Source organism: Arctopsyche grandis, chromosome 12, assembly GCF_051622035.1.
Source record: "Arctopsyche grandis isolate Sample6627 chromosome 12, ASM5162203v2, whole genome shotgun sequence".
NCBI lineage: Eukaryota > Metazoa > Arthropoda > Insecta > Trichoptera > Hydropsychidae > Arctopsyche > Arctopsyche grandis.
In genome coordinates, this window is record NC_135366.1 from 28614940 (window position 1) to 28634394 (window position 19455).

At 32.4% G+C, this 19455-nt stretch overlaps 1 protein-coding gene across 1 annotated transcript; it reads right to left on the reverse strand.

Moving 5' to 3' along the window:
• Positions 1–469: 469 nt before the first annotated feature.
• On the reverse strand, positions 470–13675 carry LOC143920572 (uncharacterized). Its single transcript, XM_077443498.1, has 3 exons — positions 13466–13675; positions 2346–7883; positions 470–1594 (listed from the first exon to the last, which is right to left on the reverse strand). Exons 2-3 carry the CDS (start codon positions 7759–7761, stop codon positions 1554–1556), a joined length of 5457 nt encoding a protein of 1818 aa, XP_077299624.1. The 5' UTR covers positions 7762–7883; positions 13466–13675; the 3' UTR covers positions 470–1553.
• Positions 13676–19455: the final 5780 nt, after the last annotated feature.

The window sequence follows — 19455 nt, forward strand, 5'->3', positions numbered from 1 at the left end:
CCTTTACGTTTCACTTACGATTACAATAAATAATTATATATTTATATATATATATATATATATATATATATATATATATATATATATATATATATATATATATATATATATATATATATATATATATATATATATATATATATATATATATATATATATATATAATTATTTAAAAACACAACTTTTTATGTAGCTTGCGACACAAATGAAGGCTGCTTAGATCGTGTTACTTGTAGCATTTAACAATTTAAATTTAAAAGTTAACATTTCTATTATGTGTTTCTATTAATTATTAACAAATCCACTGCCTAAGTGGATTTGTGGATGAACAATAAAGACCCTGGATTAACTTAACGGGACTGAATAAGTGCCCGAACAAAGGATACACTGGACTTCTCACAGACCTGGGTGATTTTGTGTGTAAACAATAAATTCGTAGAACTTTGCGTGAATAAAGAATTGCAGACGAACGGTTTGAATAAAAAAAAACAATTTATTTCAATATTCGGTACAATAGTTGATTACGGACTAACTTAAATTCTAACAATATTGAGTTTATATACTTTAGCAAACAATGAATGTGTTGAAGACACGTGTTGTATAATCTTGGTTAGTCAGTGCATGGGTGTGGGGAATATAATAGTGTTATTCATTAACTACGTGTGTCATTAATCAATGGTGTACTTATAATATTAGGTGCGTCTTATCTCTCTTGGTTAGTCGTTTTTTCTTAATATTAATCATGTGACAATGAAGGAATCATATGATGGCATCATAGAAATGATGAATTTGCGAGTACATGAGTACAATGGTAGAGGGTTGTCTTCAGCCCTTAGCTCGTGCAATAGACACGCGAACGGATCGGGAAAGCTGTGTTGTGCAACTTGTCCTTTATAAGGAGATACACACGTAGATCAAATATTCTAGAGTGAGTGGCGATTGCGTATGGACCTTCTGAATCGTTGAATAAATGTTGTGAAACGACTTTGGCCTTTCATTTGGATCCTGATCTCGAGCCTACGCAACAGTATTTTATGATCTAAATTTCATTTTGAATATACATAAAATTGTTTTTTGAGAAACATTTATTTTTCTATTTGTATTTGTATTTGTAATATAAACAGCTTAAACATGGTGTATCTAATAGTAAATATTAATTTGTTTATTTATTAAATTTATTTGAATAAATGTACATATTTGGTTTATATTTGAGGAATCAGCAAATATGTGTTACATAAACATAAGACTCGTTTAGGATTAAAGACCACTAAGACAAAATTTCTACTTCCCGCTGTCGGATTTTATTCATATTTTTTTACATATGCAGATTCAAATTTCAGTTCGACATACTGAACAGTTTTGGAGTCATGAAAAACCTCGAAACTTTTTAAGATTTTTGTGAATAGTAAAAATATAAATAGTAACGTTAAATAAATAAGTAAAAATAATTTGGTAGATGCTTGTGCAATATTAGATTCATTTACATTAAAATTAAAACAAGCCAAATGATATACGAAAATATGAAACCCGAATGTACTTCAAATACATTGCAATTAATTCGATGTTGAAATTTCTGCATGCGATTCTTGCGTTCCTGTAAAACCATAAAACCAGTTAAAATGACATAAATCAATTCGACGTGCAAAAGAAACATCATTACCAGAGCCGTAGCAATGTTTTTGGAGCCCTCGGCAAATATCTAATTTGGCGGCCCTTAAATTTGTAATGTATTAAATGAAAGGAAATAAAACTATTAATTATTATTAATAATAAATACTACATTTCTAATTAAATATACAACATTGCCAATGACGCAAATGTTTTGCGAAATTAAAAAAATATATACATATTGGATAGTATAAAGGTGTATTTTCTTTTTAATTTATTTATTAATTGTATAATGTAAGGAAAAAAAGGCTTCACAGGCGAAAAAGTGATAGGTAAAAAAAATTACAACGAAAGAAAGCCTTAGAAAGAAAATTGATGATTTTTTTTATTTTTTTTTATTTAGATTTATTTATTATTATTAGATTTAAATTGATGATGAAGTTCCATGAAAGATTTAAAAATGAAACTAAAATATTTTTCCTTGTTCTATTAGAATATTGTAACTTTAAAGTTCCAAACGAATATTCATCCATATTATGTTATCAAAATTTATATTATTCGCTAATTCATATTCTATTGTTAATATTCTTAAATTGTATGTACAATCTTGACCGCTGGTCGATCTTAAATAGTTTTTGATAATTTCAGGGCGCCCCCCCCGCATCTGGCGCCCTTGGCAACCACCCCGTTGCCAATGCGTTGCTACGGCACTGATCATTACAATGCAATAAGCTCACCTGAGGACTTTGACTTCAAGAAGTTCATGGCTTTGGTTCGATTAAACTTGACTGTATAGTCCAAGGGCGTGTTTCCACTTTTGTCCGTTGCGCTAGTGTTGGCCCCATGGCGCACGAGTAGACCAACAATGACGACTCTTCCGCTCTTGGCTGCTAAATGTAGAGGAGTTTGTAGCCTGACATCTCGGGCATTCACGTCAATGCCCACTACTTCTCTGATGATCTCATCTACAGCGCAGTATCTAAAGTGCACGGCGGCCAGATGCAGCAGTGAGTGGCCTGCCTTATCCAATTTTCGGGGATCGGCGCCACGTTTCAGCAATCGTTTCACAAGTTTAAATTCACCATTATGTGAAAGGTGGTATAATGGTGATCGTCCTTTCGAATCAAACACGCTAACTTCAGCGCCTTTTTCCAATAGAAAACCAATCATCCAGTCATGGCATTTTGCTGAAGCATAATGCAAAGCAGTTCGACCAAGTTTACTACATGCATTGATTGCAGCACCCTCTTCTATAAGTAAAGAAGCTGCAAATTTATTATTTTTGATTGCTGCAAAGTGCAGGGGTGTGTGGTTGGATTCGCTCATTGCATTTGGGTTAGCACCTAGTTTAATCAATATTTCAAATGAAGTCATATTGAAACTAGAACCATAGGGAATATCGTGAAGTGGAGTCCGTTCAAACTTATCGGTGATGTTTGGATTTATTCCTCGTTCAATCAAATACTCGATCGCAGCTTTATTCCCTCCATGTGCAGCTAAATGTAATAAAGTTTTTCCAAATTTATCAACAGCTGTGAGTTCAAAGCCCAATTCTTCGACGAATTTAAGGGCATTTACGTCACATTTGTTAGCTGCTTTTTGCAATAAAGTCATACCTCGCTTGGAGACAATTTTCGAATTAGCGCCGTTCTTGATTAGGTGTTTTATTGCTTCAAACTGACCATGATAAGCAGCTAAAAAAAGTGGCGTTTCGCCGCTATTATCGGCCGTGTCTACTTTGACTCCTTTGTTGATGAAAATTTGCAGAATGTTAACATTGCCCCCTTCTGCAGCACAATGGATAGGCAAGCGACCCACTTTATCTTGAATATTTGGATCGGCTCCTTTGCCTAAAAGTACTGCGGATATATACAAAGCACCCTTTCTCGCAGAACAGTGAAGCACTGTTTCGCCCTTTTTATTTTTTGCATTTGGATTGGCTTTCGATTTAATTAGATACTCGACCGCATCAAATCTATAATTACTTGCAGCAATGCAGAGTGGTGTAACGCCGTCTTTATCGGGCATATCTATATCGAAGCCTTTATCAATAAACAACTTCAAAATGTGAACACTTCCTATTTCTGCAGCACAATGGAACGGTGAGCGATCGTCTTTATCTCGAATATTTGGATCGGCTCCTTTACTTAAAAGTGATTCGAATAAAAACACATGACCAGTTCTCGCAACATAGTGAAGCACTGTTTGTCCCTTTTTATTTCTTGAATTTGGATTAGCTCCCAATTCTAATAGATACTCAGTCGCTTTATCTTTATACTTAAGTGCAGCAATGAGGAGTGGTGTTTCACCGTCTTTATCGGGCATGTCTATATCGACTCCTTTGTCGATCAAAAAATGCAGAGTATCAACATTTTTATGTTCAATATCAACGAGTGTCCCTTCTGCAGCCCAATGAAGTGTCGAACGATTCTTTTCATCTCGAATATTTGGATCGGCTCCTTTGCTTAAAAGTAACTCGAATACATCCACAGCACCGTTTTTCGCAGTATAGTGAAGCAATGTTTCGCCCTTTTTATTTATTACATTTGGATTAGCTCCCAATTTTAAAATATAATGCAATGCTTCACACTTATTATATCTTGCAGCAATGAAGAGTGGTGTTTCACCGTAAATATCGGGCATGTCTATATCGACTCCTATGTCGATCAAAAATTGCAAAATAACAACATTACCCCCTTCTGCAGCCCAGTGGAATGGTGAGCGATCCTTTTCATCTCGAGTATTTGGATCAGCTCCTTTGCTTATAAGTAACTTGAGTACATCCACAGCACCATTTCTCGCAGTATAGTGCAGCCCTGTTTCGCCGTTTTTGAATTTTCTATTCGGATTGGCTCCGTGATATAAGAGGTTTTCAAATATTTTAATATTACTTTTATTATTTTTGACAGCGAAACATAGAGGTGTATTTTTATTTTCATCAAGCTTATCTACGTCCATTCCACAGTATAATAAATATTCAATGACGTTTACGTTAGAATATTGTACGGCGATATGAAGAGCAGCGCTTTCATTTAGCAGCGATTCAGAGGAATGAGATTCCGTCATTTTTAGATTTTGAATAATTTCTAGGCATTTCTCGATATCTCTCATTTTTAATGCTTTTTTTAAACAAGCGTGAAAAAAATCCATACTGTTGTAATTTATCCTCATAATTTCAACGATCTTATCATGACCTTGAAATACAGCCACATCTAATGAAGTGTCGTTTGCGTTATCTTTTAAGTTCTTTGGTGTTTTGGTAACAAGATATTTAACAATTTCTTCATATCCTTTTCGTATGGCCAAATTTAAAGGTATTGGATTATTAGAATTTTTATTAAAATTTAAATCAGCCCCATTTTCAACTAGAAATCTTACGACATTTATATCGGCGTGATTAATCGCACAATTTAAAGGAGTATCATTGGCGTAATCTTTACAATTAACATCAGCCCCTTGTTCGACTAAAAATTTTACGACATCTAACGACATATTTTTATTTCTCGTCGCATTGTGCAAAGGAAAATTACCATCCACATCTTCACAATTGACACAATAACTAACATGTTTACATATTTTAGCCATCGCAATTACATCATTCCTATAATAAGCTAATAAATGCATGGGAGTTACTCTCCAACAACTATACTTAGAACAATCATAAACATCTTTCACTATTTGGGGGTAATTAGATAAATGTTCCCATACACTCACTATATGCTCTTGAAAATAGCTTTCTTCTAATAGCTTCAACGCTTTTAACAAATACTTCTCATCCTCATTCTTCTCAATTAAATACATTTGAACAGCTCGCTGCACCAGTCGATGGACGCCGACTATTCCTTTCTCGACATTCACCATACTGTAATCTCTAAGCAGTTTAACGGCCTTCTCAAGTTTAGGTTTGTCTGTTTCAAATTTCAAAAATATTTTTTTGACATCGATATCGTCAGGTGCCAGATATGAAATGATTTTTAATATCGATAAAGCCGATTGCCCGTATTCTCCAATCTGTTCAAATTTTGTCATTGTGATTGTCCAAGTCGTCGCAATTGTTTTATCACACACATCATCTTCCCCGTCGGGGCCCTTGCTTAGTAATACTGTCCATTGGTCTTTATATAATTGAACATAATCTTTAACTTTGAATATTTCGCTATCATCCCATATACTGTCTTCATTTTGCTGATTGATATATCCAACTACTTGCCTAATTGCCAACGGTAGCCCATCCAATAAACTATTTAACGATTTTAGATCGGCCTCATCTTCATCTTTCAAATATTTGCTCAAATAGGCCACAGCTTCATATTCGGTGAATTTATTTAAACCTATCACTTTAATATCACCCTTTTCTCCAATGTCCCACTTTTGGCATCTAGAAGTGATCAAGGTATGTATGAAATTATCATCAGTGGAACCATTAAAAATAAACGGTTTAATGGTTTTATAATCTTCAACATTATCAAATATCACAAGTGATTTTCCATTTTTGTTTAAATGTGAGTAAATTTCTCTAACAAAGATATCTCGTTCTTTCTCAAAACATCTCCGAATTCCAATCTGTGTCGCTAACTCCTTGAAAGAATTCTGTATAGTTTCGCTCTTTTCAGAATTAATGAAAACTCGATTACAATAATATCCTTGGTATTCGTGTGCATATTTTTTTGACAATTCCGTTTTGCCAATGCCTCCCAGTCCAACGACGGAAGCTGCCTGTGAAATCATGGCTGTTGATTTTTTCATTAATGCTTCATGTATTATTTTCAACTCTTCTTTTCTTCCCTCAAATGATTTCACGGGAGCCATAATGTGAAATAAAATTGGATCATTTGTTTTTTTCTCGTTTGTGATTATTGATGTTACCTTTTCTATTTGCTCTTGGGTTATTTTAACTTCGTGCAGAATGTCCCTATTTCCGGTACATGTCATCTCCATATTAGTTTGACAAAATTTTTTAACTTCATCTAATTTATTTGAAATTTTTTCCAAAATCTGCTTATGCTCAATACTAATGTTGTCCAACGACTGCTTTAGTGAGTCTATTAACATCAATACATGATTTCTGCTCTCATTTCCTTGTTTTTGAACTTCATCTTTAATATTTTCCAAATCAGTTTTTGCTTGATCAACGAATTTTAGAATCCTTCGGTTGACAGCAGCTCCATCGCCTGCATTAATTGATTTCAATATTGTTGTGCGTTTTGAGTCATAAAAGTCTCTATGTTGTAAATACTGTGGATGCATGCACGTTCTTTGACATTTTACAGTACATCCATATTTTGTATTTAAAATTTCATCTCGTAAAAGACGTCGATAACCGTATTTATCGGAATTAGATATATTTCTAACATGCACGTAATAATCTTCAGAATCTTCTTTTTTTATTGAAACTCCAACTTCATCAAATAAATTTGACGTTCTCCAATCATTGTGTATCTTTTCACACCCATCTTTACATTTATATTGAATCTCGTAACCGGGTTTCCAAACTTTATCTGGAACTATATCTGATTGGGACTTTGATTTTCCCTCTATTACCTTCTGAGCATTTAATTTAAAATCATTTTTTGATGGGGGCAATTGAGGTTTGAACGTTTGTTTTGTTGATCTCGAGAATTTTTGGAATTTTTTTTCACTGTATGATTCTCCATAACTTTTGAAACTGTTCAGAAAACGCTGGGCAGCATCCTTTGCTACCCTTTGAATTGCCTTGTGAGGTCCTCGCTGAGAAGTGATTCCATTGAACTGCGATTCATAACTTTCAAAGACATCAAAGGCAATATCCACAAACAATTGTCTTCCTTTATCTTTATCTTCATGATAGCCGTAGACAATATCATGATACTTTAATGATTTGTTTTTTTCTAAGACTTGAAAGGGCTTTTCAAACACAGGCTGGGAGAATTTCACTAGTTTGTCCACTCCTTTGATTTCTGAAATTCCTGGAATTTGTCCGACTATCAATCCAACAACGGTTGTCGCAACTTCAGGAATTTTTCCCGATTTCTGAATTGTGCCTTCCAAAATACCGTGATGAAAGGTCAATATAGATTCTAGTTCTGTGACGAAACTCGTTGCAAAGTGTTTCAATCTCTGTTCTAGGGACAATTCAGGACTTTTTTCGGGGGTTTTCGAACTACTGGGTTCCATTGTTATCACGAAATCGAGCGAAATTCTCCGCTTACAATATATGATATATTAGACTTACAGTTCTTCAGAGGGCCAGAAAGCTTTTTCAACTAATGCATTCAATTTGAAGATCTCTGCTATCGCTGTAATCAATGGAAAAAAAAATATATACATATATATATATATATATATATATATATATATATATATATATATATATATATATATATATATATATATATATATATATATATATATATTAGTTATATTGTGAAGTTAATGATGTAGTAAAAATAAGTGATCACCCAAATATTGAAATTTTACTAGGACCTCTGTTTGGTGAGAGAGGTGGTTTAACAACGAAAGTTTCTATACGGGAAAGTTGTAATTATGAAATATTAAATGATCTGTTACAAAAATGTGAATGGGAGAATGATATTTGTAGTGTAGATTCAATGTGGAACAGAATGATTAGTAATATAATGGATGCTAAAAATAAGTATGTGCAAACCAAGAGAATAAATCATAATTATACACTAAAGCCCTGGTTCACCAGAGAAGTAAAACAGATTTTAGCTGAAAAAAATCGTAGTTACAATAAATTCAAGACTCTTAAAGCAATTGACGAAAATAGTGCTGATTATGCTTGGTTAGAGTATAAAAGAAAGAGGAATAAATGTGTGAATGTTTTGCGTAATGCGAAGAGGGATTGGCATCAAAGAAATATTGATGGTGCAAAAAAAGATCCCACAAAAATGTGGCAAATAATTAAAACTTTGATTTCCGGGGGAAAAAATCTTTCTTTGAATGAATTAGAAGTCGAGGGGGTAGTACATAGTGATAAAAACGATATGGTTGAAAGATTGAATGAGTTTTACATCAATAGCGCGAATGATATAGTTAATTCAATACAAACGAGGCATAATAGTGTGAATGATGATATTAGTATCGGCTTAAATAAGTTAGAAAGGTTTAAATTAGTAGAAATGGGGGATTAAATGGTGTATTGAAAGGCATGAAATCAGTTTCTCGTATGGATGGATTGACTCTAGATATTTTAATCAACACTTGGGACATTGTTGGACCTCAGTTACTGATATTAATAAATAAATCGTTAGAAGTGGGATCCGTCCCGGATGCATGGAAGGTATCTACTATTGTACCGGTACCAAAGGTTACTGGTACACATAAAGCCAGTGAAATGAGGCCCATCAATATGTTACCAATTGTTGAGAAGATGCTGGAGGAAATCGTTATGATTCAATTGAAAGAGTTCATTAGTATAAATGATTGTTTGGTTGTGGAACAGTCTGGATTTAGAGTGAAACATTTAGGAATAAATGGTATAGTATTAAAGTGGCTTCAATTATACTTAAATAATAGACGACAAATAGTAAAAATTGATAAGGTGTTATCCTCTGAATTTGTAACACCTCATGGAGTGCCCCAAGGGTCCAAATTGAGACCCTTATTATTTATTTTATATATAAACGATATTGTTAAGGTAATTAAGAAGTGTAAAATACATCTGTTTGCAGATGATACATTGATATATATATATATATATATATATATATATATATAATTGGAAAGAATGTTGATGTAATGTCTGAGATTTTAAATATAGAATTAAATTATGTGAATGACTGGTTGTGTGAAAATAAATTAAAGCTGAATGTGAATAAAACAAAAATGATGTGGTTGAATGGTAAAAATAAAAATATATTGAATGAAATTAGAATTGATGATAAGTTAATTGAAAAAGTTGAAAATATAAAATACTTTTTTTAAAATGCACGCTGACTATATATAAAGACCGGTGTGACGCTTTGGGGCAACCTGTCAGGTCACATCGGTCATTTTATTGTTGTTGTTATTATTTTAAAATAATAATAAATTAAATTAAATAAATAAATAAATATAATAAAAAAATGGCTAGAAAGGTTGGTATATAATCTAGATTAAGAAATATTCCAAGTAAAAAAAACTAAAATTTTAGTGTTTAATTCAATTGTCTTGCCACGTGTGGTTTATTGTGCCACCGTGATTAATTTGTTTAGTGGCCAAAATTTAGAAAAAATAGAGAATAAAGCTATGAGAGGTATTTTGAATGTGAGTAGATTAAAGAGTTTTGGAAGTATGTTAGATGAATTAGGATAGATGAGTAAAAGAATTAGTATAAATATTAGTACATTGTCTTTTATTTATAAGTTAGATCATAAGTTATTACCTAAGTATTTTGATGATTATATAATAAGGAATAGAGATAAACATAGTTTTTATACTAGAAATAAGGACAAACTAGTAGTAAGTAGAGTAAGAAAAAATAAGACAGCTGGGGGTGTTTTTCACAGGGGTGTGCTCATGTATAATGCCCTCCCTGAGTGCATCAGGTCTGCTAAGAACATGGATGCATTCCTGCGAGGTGCGAAGAGACACCTCTGTGAGGGACAGTACATATAAGTTAATTATAAATTTTAGAGTTAAGTATAATAATTAAGATGTATTTTAAATTAACTTGATAGCTAAAATATATATAAATAAATAAATTGAAATTTCATAAATTTCGTAATTAAAAAATGGTCGGAGTCGCTCATTTTTCACGACTCCGACTCCAATTCTGACTCCGACTCCAACTCTGACTCCGGCCAAAACAGCGCGACTCCACGACTCCGACTCCGACTCCACAGCCCTGGTTACTAGTGATTCTGTCATAGAATCTACTGGTTAGTTTGTTAGTAATGTCTGTAACAAACGGAATATTATATATGGCATGCAGTTGTTTCAAGTTAGTATATCTGGGTGTATTATAAATTATTTTTAGGGATTTATTTTGTATTACTTGGAGCTTGGAAAGATTAGTATTCGAGGCGTTAATTCCATACAGGTGAAGCATAGGTTAATAATGGTAGTATGAGCGCGCGATATAATTTTATTTTATTTTGGGTTGATAAAGAAGTATGTTAGTATGGTTATTAGTAGAGCCCGGAATCTGAAGGGGCTGTTTATTGTTCAAAGATTGTAAATGCATTGTTAAAGGTTTGCCGAACCTTTTTTGATTTACAACAATGGAACAATAGGCGGGACGTTTCCGGCCCCTTCAGATTCCGACCTCTAGTTATTAGTGACTAGTGTAGGGCCCGTTGATTTCAACGGGTGGTTTCGAAAAGAAATTGAAACTCGAATAAAAATAAAGTTAAAGATACGGAATCAACTGGTTTCGGAAAGACAAAGGCACAAAAAAATGAAAATTATGAAAAAAATGAAAAATATGAAAATAATTAAAAATATGAAAAAAATGAAAAAAAATTCGGGTGTGACCAACCCATGACTTTATCTATGTATTTGAGGAATATAAGAAGGTTACAAAACAAAATTCGATATTGAACTAATAACTATGATAGCGATACAAATTGAGCGCAAATATATGCAAATACTTGCACAAGACAAAATTTCTACTACCGGTTGGCGGATTTTGTTCAAATTTTTTAATTATTTAAAATCAGTATAATTATTATACACATTTATTATCAAGAGGATAAAAATAATTTACAAGGTCAAAATAAAATAATGAAATATTGTTTTTAAAAAAAATACTACTTCCGGTTTACGAATTCTGACCAAAACGTTACCAAATCTAAGTTAGTACATAAACAACACAAATATAAATTTTCAGCTTAATACGTTCAGGGGTGTGGACAGGATCCAGGCGACAACATTTTTGACCTTCCTTCCGGATGCTTCCGGAAGGGAAAAATCCCACTTCCGGTTTATTAAATTTAGTGATTTTTTTTTTATTTTAATCACATTGATACAAGAATTATACTTGAATTTTTTTGTGATGACCACACATGTTTAAGGGGTCGAAAAAAATAGTGGAAGACAAATCGAACAAGAGTAAACTGCCACTTCCGGTCGACGGACGCTTACCAAATTTTATACATAACTTGGTATTGAGCTTAAACTGATCGATATGAAATTTCAGTTCGATAAATTAAAAAGCTTTTGAGAAAAACATAAAAAACCTCGATTCTCTAGAGTAAAAGTACTACTTCCGGTTCAGATAAAAATATTTAAAAAATATAAAATTATAAAAATTATTATTTTTAGTACATGTAAAAAAAAATCAGTCCGATTCAGTTAGTAGTTTGGGAGGAAATCGAATTCAAAAACTTAAAAAAAAGAGGACACCTATAAGGGGAGGTACCATTTCCGGTCAACTTAAAAATTTGAAAAAAATTAACGTAGTGTCGATAAGAATTTCAGTAACCGATACAAAGTTTCAGTTCGATAGGACTAACGGTGTTGAAAAAAATCCCCAAAGTACACAGACACACACACAGACACACACACACACACGTTTTTTCTAGATCATGAAAACGTGATCAGTAATCGATTTTGAGTTCGAATTTTCGCATGATCACAAAACTTTATCTATTGTTACTACGTACATAGATAAAGTAAAAATGAAAAAACTGAAAATAATGGAAAAAAAATGGAAATAATGAAAAAGATGAAAAATTTGAAAAAAACTGAAAATAATAAAAATTTGAGAAAAATGAAAAATATGAAAAAAAAAAATTTGTTCCCCATACTGGTTGATGGTTGATCATAAGAAATCGGAAATCAAAAAAGATTGTCGACGAAAGCCGAAGATACGCGAATGATTGATTCCCCATACTTCTATAGGATTATCGAATATTAAGTAATTTTAGAGCGTTTTTTCTGTCGAGGCTGTAGTCTAATGGCTAGCGACCTGTTCTGGGCGAGGGGGCCTTAGTTCGATTCCGTGATTTGGAATTTATTTTATTTTTCAAATATCGCTAAAATATAAATTAATTTCAATAATTTCAATTAAAAATATATATTTAATTGTTTTATATGAAAAGAAAAAAAATGGTTCAAAACCTCGCTAAATGAAATTATTAAAATTACGTATTTTTATATGGCGAGAAGGAATATTTCAATTAATGTTTAAAAAAAAAGGCGAAATGAAAAATTGGATTTGGCGTGATGTTCGAGACCATTAGCTCAATTTAGATCCATATTCAGGCTATTTGGGGTGATCGGTTCGAGTCGCGACAAAGTCGTCTAGTCGAAAAATGAATTAATCGATTTTTATCGATTCGTTCATTATGTTCGGCGAGAGTTAGGACACACACACACACAGATTACCGTCTTTATATATATGATGATTGTGTCATAGAATCTACTGGATAGTTTGTTAGTTATAATTGTATTCTTTATGTACTAATTTAGAGTTGATACGGTTTTGATCAGAATTCGTAATCCGGAAGTAGTAATTTTTTTCAAACAATATTTCATTATTTTATTTTGACCTTTTAAGTTATTTTGACCATCTTGATATTTAATGTGTATAATATTTATAAAAATTTTAAGTAAATAATACAAAATCCGACAACCTGAAGTAAAACTTTTGTCTTTTGTAAGTTTCCCTACATTTGCGCTCAATTTGTATCTAAAACACTCTCATAGCCAGTATATATGAACGTGTATGTATGTTTAATTTACATAAAAGATAAAGTCGTGGGTTGGTCACATCCGATTTTTTTTTTCGTTGTGATGATTTTGGCTATTATCAAATCAGTAGCAGTATCTTGTGGAATGTCGGGACAAGGTCGCACGTGCTGACACGCCCGATTCGATGTGGGGGGCCCGAACTGGGATGCCTATGCGATATCTTGGGCATGGAATTAGCACTCACCATGAAGATGTCTTCTTCGACAATGGTGAGTGTCTCGTAGTCCCTGGGGCAGACGTTGCAGACACGAGGGTCTGATCTCCGAAACGATCGGCAGTAGTGGGCGTTGGCTGTGGGCTGTGGGCTGTGGGCAGTGGGTGGTGCGAGGCGGCCGCCCACCACAACAACGTGTGTGTGATTAAAAATGATACTCGTTTTGTTAAACGATACTCTGCCTCTCGAGCCAGCCGCGATAAAACTATACCATTTCCCTCTCTTTATTTTCTGCCATTTGATGTAGTATTCTCCTCAGCGTATGTATACATATACATATGTAAATGTGCAACAATATCGAGTACTTTTGGGAAGGAAAAAAGTTTCCTTTCTCAAATGACGCAATTATAAGTTCAAATGTTTGTCAATAATTCACATAAGGTCACACAATCCACGTTTAGTAGTTGATTTAAAGCGTTCAAATCGCGTAGTTCTAGGATTATTACAAATCAACGAGCGTGATATTTAAATAGGGGAATATTTAATTGAATTTTATTTTTACACGATTTTTAATAGTAGGCGAAACTTTATTCTGAAAACTTTTAACTTGATTTCACATAATTTTAACTTTATTTCGAATACTTTTAAATAAAATATAAATAAATTAAAAAAAATTCTATATATAAATATTTTTACCTTACCCGGTAGTAATTTACTGTTGTTCGATCTTTCTACCGCTTTTTGTTTCGGACCTTTAAATATGTGTGATAAAATAAAATAAAAAAATTATTAAATTTTATAAACTGCAAGTGGGATTTTTCTCTTAAAAAGTCAAAATTTTTATTACCAGATAGGTCAAATAATTGACATGTCTGGTAGTAAAAATGAAGAGATAAAGAGACGTATGAAATTAGGATGGAGTGCATTTGGACGGATGAATGCTGTTTTTAAATCAAAAATGCCACTCTGCCTGAAGAAAAGGATCTTTGATCAATGCGTTTTGCCAGTGATGACGTATGGATGTGAAACATGGACACTGAACGCCAAGATGCTATATAAAATCCAATGCACTAAAAAAAGTATGGAACGCTGTATGCTTGGCATAACGAGGAAAGTATATATAAATATATATATAAAGAAATGGCTGCTTCTTTTAATTTAATTAATTAAGGAATACAAAAGTTTGAAATATTGGACCCAGACAGTGAAAGATTTTCAAATGTGAACCGCAGGATTCAAGAAAATCTCGCATGCTACCAAGAAATATATAGAGAAAAAAAACAGGATACTGAAGATGAAGAAATGGATTGTACTTATGTGATAAATGATGAGGATTTATAATTTATAATTAAGAAGTACGGATGATGTAGATGTTTAATTTTTTTAATTTAAATATGAATTCATTTGAATTACTGTATTAATAAAAGTGAGTAAAATCACCGAAAAAAATAAATATATTCCTCGACGGATTCGACTTACGACCGAGGTTCAGGAACGTATCTCCGTCGTAAGTCGAGGAATACCTGTATAGAATATGTATATGTATATCTATTTGATCAGTGAAAAGATTTAATTTTGAAACAATTATGATTTTCATTTCAAACTCAGCGCAAGGCTATGGAAAGAGTTATGTAAGTTTGACGTGTTCCACATTGTCGATGATGTAAACTTGGTTACAGTGCGTTGAAAGAATATTAAATAAAGTACAAAAGTGTTGCGTGGTATTTGGGGACCACACGTGTTGACACGTTCGATTCGATGTGGGGGGCCCGAGCTGGGATGCCGATGCGATGACACAGGCATAGGATTAACACTCACCATGAGGATGTCAACTTTGACGAAAGCAAGCGTCTCATAATCCTTGGGGCACACGTTGAGGACGCGAGGGTCTGGTCTCCGAGACGATCGGCAGTTGTGGGCGTTGGCTGTGGGATGTTGCCTGTGAGCGGTGGGCAGTGGGTGGTGCTAGGTCTAATTATAAACCACACCTTTTGTAATCGTTACTCTTAATATCCAACCAGCTCAGTGGCGTAACTACCGCGCCCGCAGACCCCGCAATGCGGGGGGGCGCCGCAAGGCGGCGTGCCTTTTTTGCAGATTTTTTAATTTGTTCTGTAATTTCTTTGCAATAATTTTTTTAAATTTTTTTTAACCTATTTGCATCTCGTTTTATTGTATTTATATATAGCTGACAATTCTCTCTTATTCTTGTATATATTTTTTTAAAACAACGTGTTAAAACAATAAAATAAAATTATATGAGGCGTAAAAACGTAAAAACGTAAAAATTTATAAATTTATAAATTTTTAGCTGTCAACATTAACAGGTGGGAAGTTTTTAAGGAAAATTCATCATCAGTTACTTTAAACAGATTGTGCACTGCTTGTTGGTCGTCCAGATTAGACTCTATTAATGCACTTCGATATATATGTAGGTACATATATGTACAGATGTTTTAAATTTTCTTACAGAAATAATTTTAAATTAGTAAAAGAAATGATGAACAATCAAAAGAAAAGTGACTAAAAAAGAAAATGGAAAGATTCGAATTTATTCTCCTACTCGTGCTTCTTGAAAAATTCTTCGGTTTCTCAACTTTGTTTCAAAGTTCCTTCAATCAAAAAACGCTCATGATATCAGTGCTCAGTCTATGATTAGAAATGCTTATTGCGAGATCAGTAATTTTAGAAATAAATTTGAAAGATTCGTAACAATTTCAACAATATTAGGATTGAACCCAAAATTGAATCTAAAAGCATTTCGATGAACTTAGTCATGATATACTATTCCAGGATCCATTAAAATAAATTTTGAACAATTTTTAATGCGGCACTAAACGTAACCTAAGTAAGTGCAAATGAAGGTTCGTATCACGTTATTTAAACATTGTTTCAAAGTTCGCTTTCCTGCACACTTATTAGATGACGATTTACATATACATATGTACATATATATATGTACATACAGTCACGAAAATGGAAAGTGGAACAAGGAGATTATGCGTAAAATTTCAGCTTTAAATGTTTAAAACCAACACCCAAAGTTGTTAAAATAGTAGATGATATCGTATTGCACTATTTAAAAAAGAGAAGTGTTAAAAATATATTGCAGAAAGGGGGCGAGAAAAGTTTTATGGCTGATTGGTTTTAACGACGGTGTGTCGATGTCGCGCAAGAATGATATTTGGGATTAAAATAACAGTTTACATGTACATTTTTCATTTTATTCCGGTCATATAAACTATTTACAAATTAATAAAAAATAAATTAATATTTGGTTGCGGCTCCTTTTGCTTTTATCACATATTTTATTCTACTAGGCATGGAATCTATCAAAACTCTCAGAACCTTGTTCCACTTTCCATTTTCGTGACTGTATGTATAGCATGAAGTTATGTCTCTAGCCAACTAATATGTCAATGATTTTGACAAATCATTGCCTGATCAGATACTTGATTTCCGTTCGTGCTTAAATAAAATAAACCTTGTAAAAATAAAGAAGATCAACGTGTTCATAATATGGCAAATCTCTTCATTTGTAATTTTTATAATTTAAATTCGTCATTTAAATCATCTTGTTCCTCACGCTTCCGGTAACTGTAGCCACTACGGAGCGCTCGTTCACAAGTTGAAACTTATTAAAAATTACTTAAGGTCAACTATGTCACAACATCGTCTTAAAGTATTAGCAATGATTAGTATTAAATTTTAACAAAATAGTCGTGTTTGCCAATGAGTCCAGAAAAAAGTTTTTCTACGTAAAAGAGGTATGAATTATTAATTTGGAAAGTTATTTTGCTGTAAGGAAATAATATGAATATATGGGGGGGGGGGGGCGCCTTAAAATAATTTTCGGGGGGGGGCCTACGCCACTGAACCAGCTACATAAAATATACCATATGATTTGATTTGAGTATTTTGTAAAAGCACCGAATCCTTTTGGGAGGAAAAAAATCCTTACTCAAATGATGCAATTATAAGTTGACATGTTTGTCTTTAATTCACATAACGTCACAGTTCCCATGTAGTAGTTAATTTGGAGCATTCGAATCGCGTACTTTAAGTACACGAAGCTTTGTTCCGAAAACTTTTAACTTGATTTCGAATGCTTTTGACTTTAAAATAAATACATTATAATGAAAATAAATAAATAAACTTCTAAATATAAATATATTTTTACATTAACCGGAAGGAGATAACTCTTGTTCGATCTTTCTTCCACTGTGTGTTTCGAACCATTAAACATGTGTGCTCTTCACGAGAAAATTCAAGTATAATTCTTGTATCAATGTGAAGAAAATAAAAAAAAACATTCGTCTTTTAATTTCAACTGCGTTCGTTCTTTTTACTTTTTATTGTTCTCTTAAAACTCTTTTCGTTCTTTTGCACAATATTTTATTAAATACATACATACATATGTATAACAGGACATTGCCATGAAATGCTATTGGTCGTCGTAAGGGATTAGCGAATAGTCAAAATTAAACCCATAATTTTGAAAGATTTATAGCAAACAGCTTCAATAATATGCCTACCAAAAGTTAATAATGTTTATGTTTGTACATATGTACTTTGATTACATATGTACATACAAATTAATATGTTTGTATGTACATATGTAAAACAAAGCTCCCAGATTGTTAATTTTTGTTACAGCAAAATTACATCTCAATGTCACGTTACTAAATATTATGTATGTTATATTTCAAATGATGGAATAATTGTTATTATTCGCATATTTGAACTAGGGTAAGAGGGGACAAACTTTTAGTTCAGAGGAGTCAATGTATTTTTACAATGGTTATATTAGTTTTACTTCGACTTTTGGTCGGACTCCATTTCCTACATTCTTCAGAAGTATTAAATGAGATATTGAAAAAAAAATAAATAAATAAATAAAAAAAAATCAACAAAGAAAACAAAATTCGATAACCAAGTACACGTACCGGCCATGAGATCATTTTTTTCTTACAAATTAAGCGCAAATGTAGGGAAACTTACACAAAACAAAAGTTCTACTTCCGGTTGTCGGATTTTGTTGAAAAAAAAATATTATTTTAAATATTATAAACATAAAATATCAAAAACATAGAAATAATTTAAAAGTAAATAATTTAAAAATAAAATAAAATAATGAAAAATTATTTAAAAAAAAAACTACTACTTCCGGTTTATGCTATCTAGCCAAAACCTTTTAAACATAAAAAATACAAATATAAATTTTCAGTTCAATACGTTTAGCGGTGTGAAAAAAAACACATATTTTAAGGGTAAACTGCCACTTTCGGTTGACGGTTCCGGTTCACCAAATTTTATATACATATATTTCAGTTCAATACATCTAAAGGTTTTTGATAGCCTCAATTCTCTAGAGTATAAATACAACTTCTGGTTGAGGTAAAAATATAAGTCTTATCGATAGGACTAACGGTGTTCAAAAAATCTCCGAAATTCACAGACACATGTTACAATAAATTGAATAAATAATTAAAAATACACACCATCGTATAGATTTCGACTGACCTTAGAGGTCTGGTGTGGTTTTGGCGATAATGCCGGGGGTCACACAAGAGTAGAGATAAACCAGCGAATCGCTAGTCTTAATGACAGGTTGCATTTGTTGTTGAAATATTGTTTAAATTGCCTTTTTATTTTATTTTATTATTTAATAATTATTTTTTGTTATTTTAGTACATTATTTTTATTTCATAACTATTTTATATATGTATCTTAATATTATATACAAAACTAAGAAGAGGTTAGTTTTTATTGGTGTTTATTTTTTTGAATTGGTGTTTATTTCAAATAAGAAAAACCGATTAGAAGAATGTAGGAAATAATGTCAGACCATAAGGCGAAGTAAAACTAAAAAAAAGAGCCGTGTAATGAAATTGCAGAATTTCTTAAAATTTACTTCGGTAACTAACAATGCTTTAAGAACCGTCGGATTTCTCGAACTTTTTTTTTAATTGTTACGGTGGTTGCTCTCATTTTGAAAACGGGACATTTTGACGTCCCAA

What these genes read in the sequence shown, in the direction of transcription:
- LOC143920572 (XM_077443498.1), bottom strand. Translation starts at nt 7,761, where the DNA reads ATGGAACCCAGTAGTTCGAAAACCCCCGAAAAAAGTCCTGAATTGTCC. An exon ending in CTTGAAGTCAAAGTCCTCAG is followed by an intron (nt 1,595 to 2,345) that starts GTGAGCTTATTG and finishes ATGGTTTTACAG; the next exon opens with GAACGCAAGAATCGCATGCA.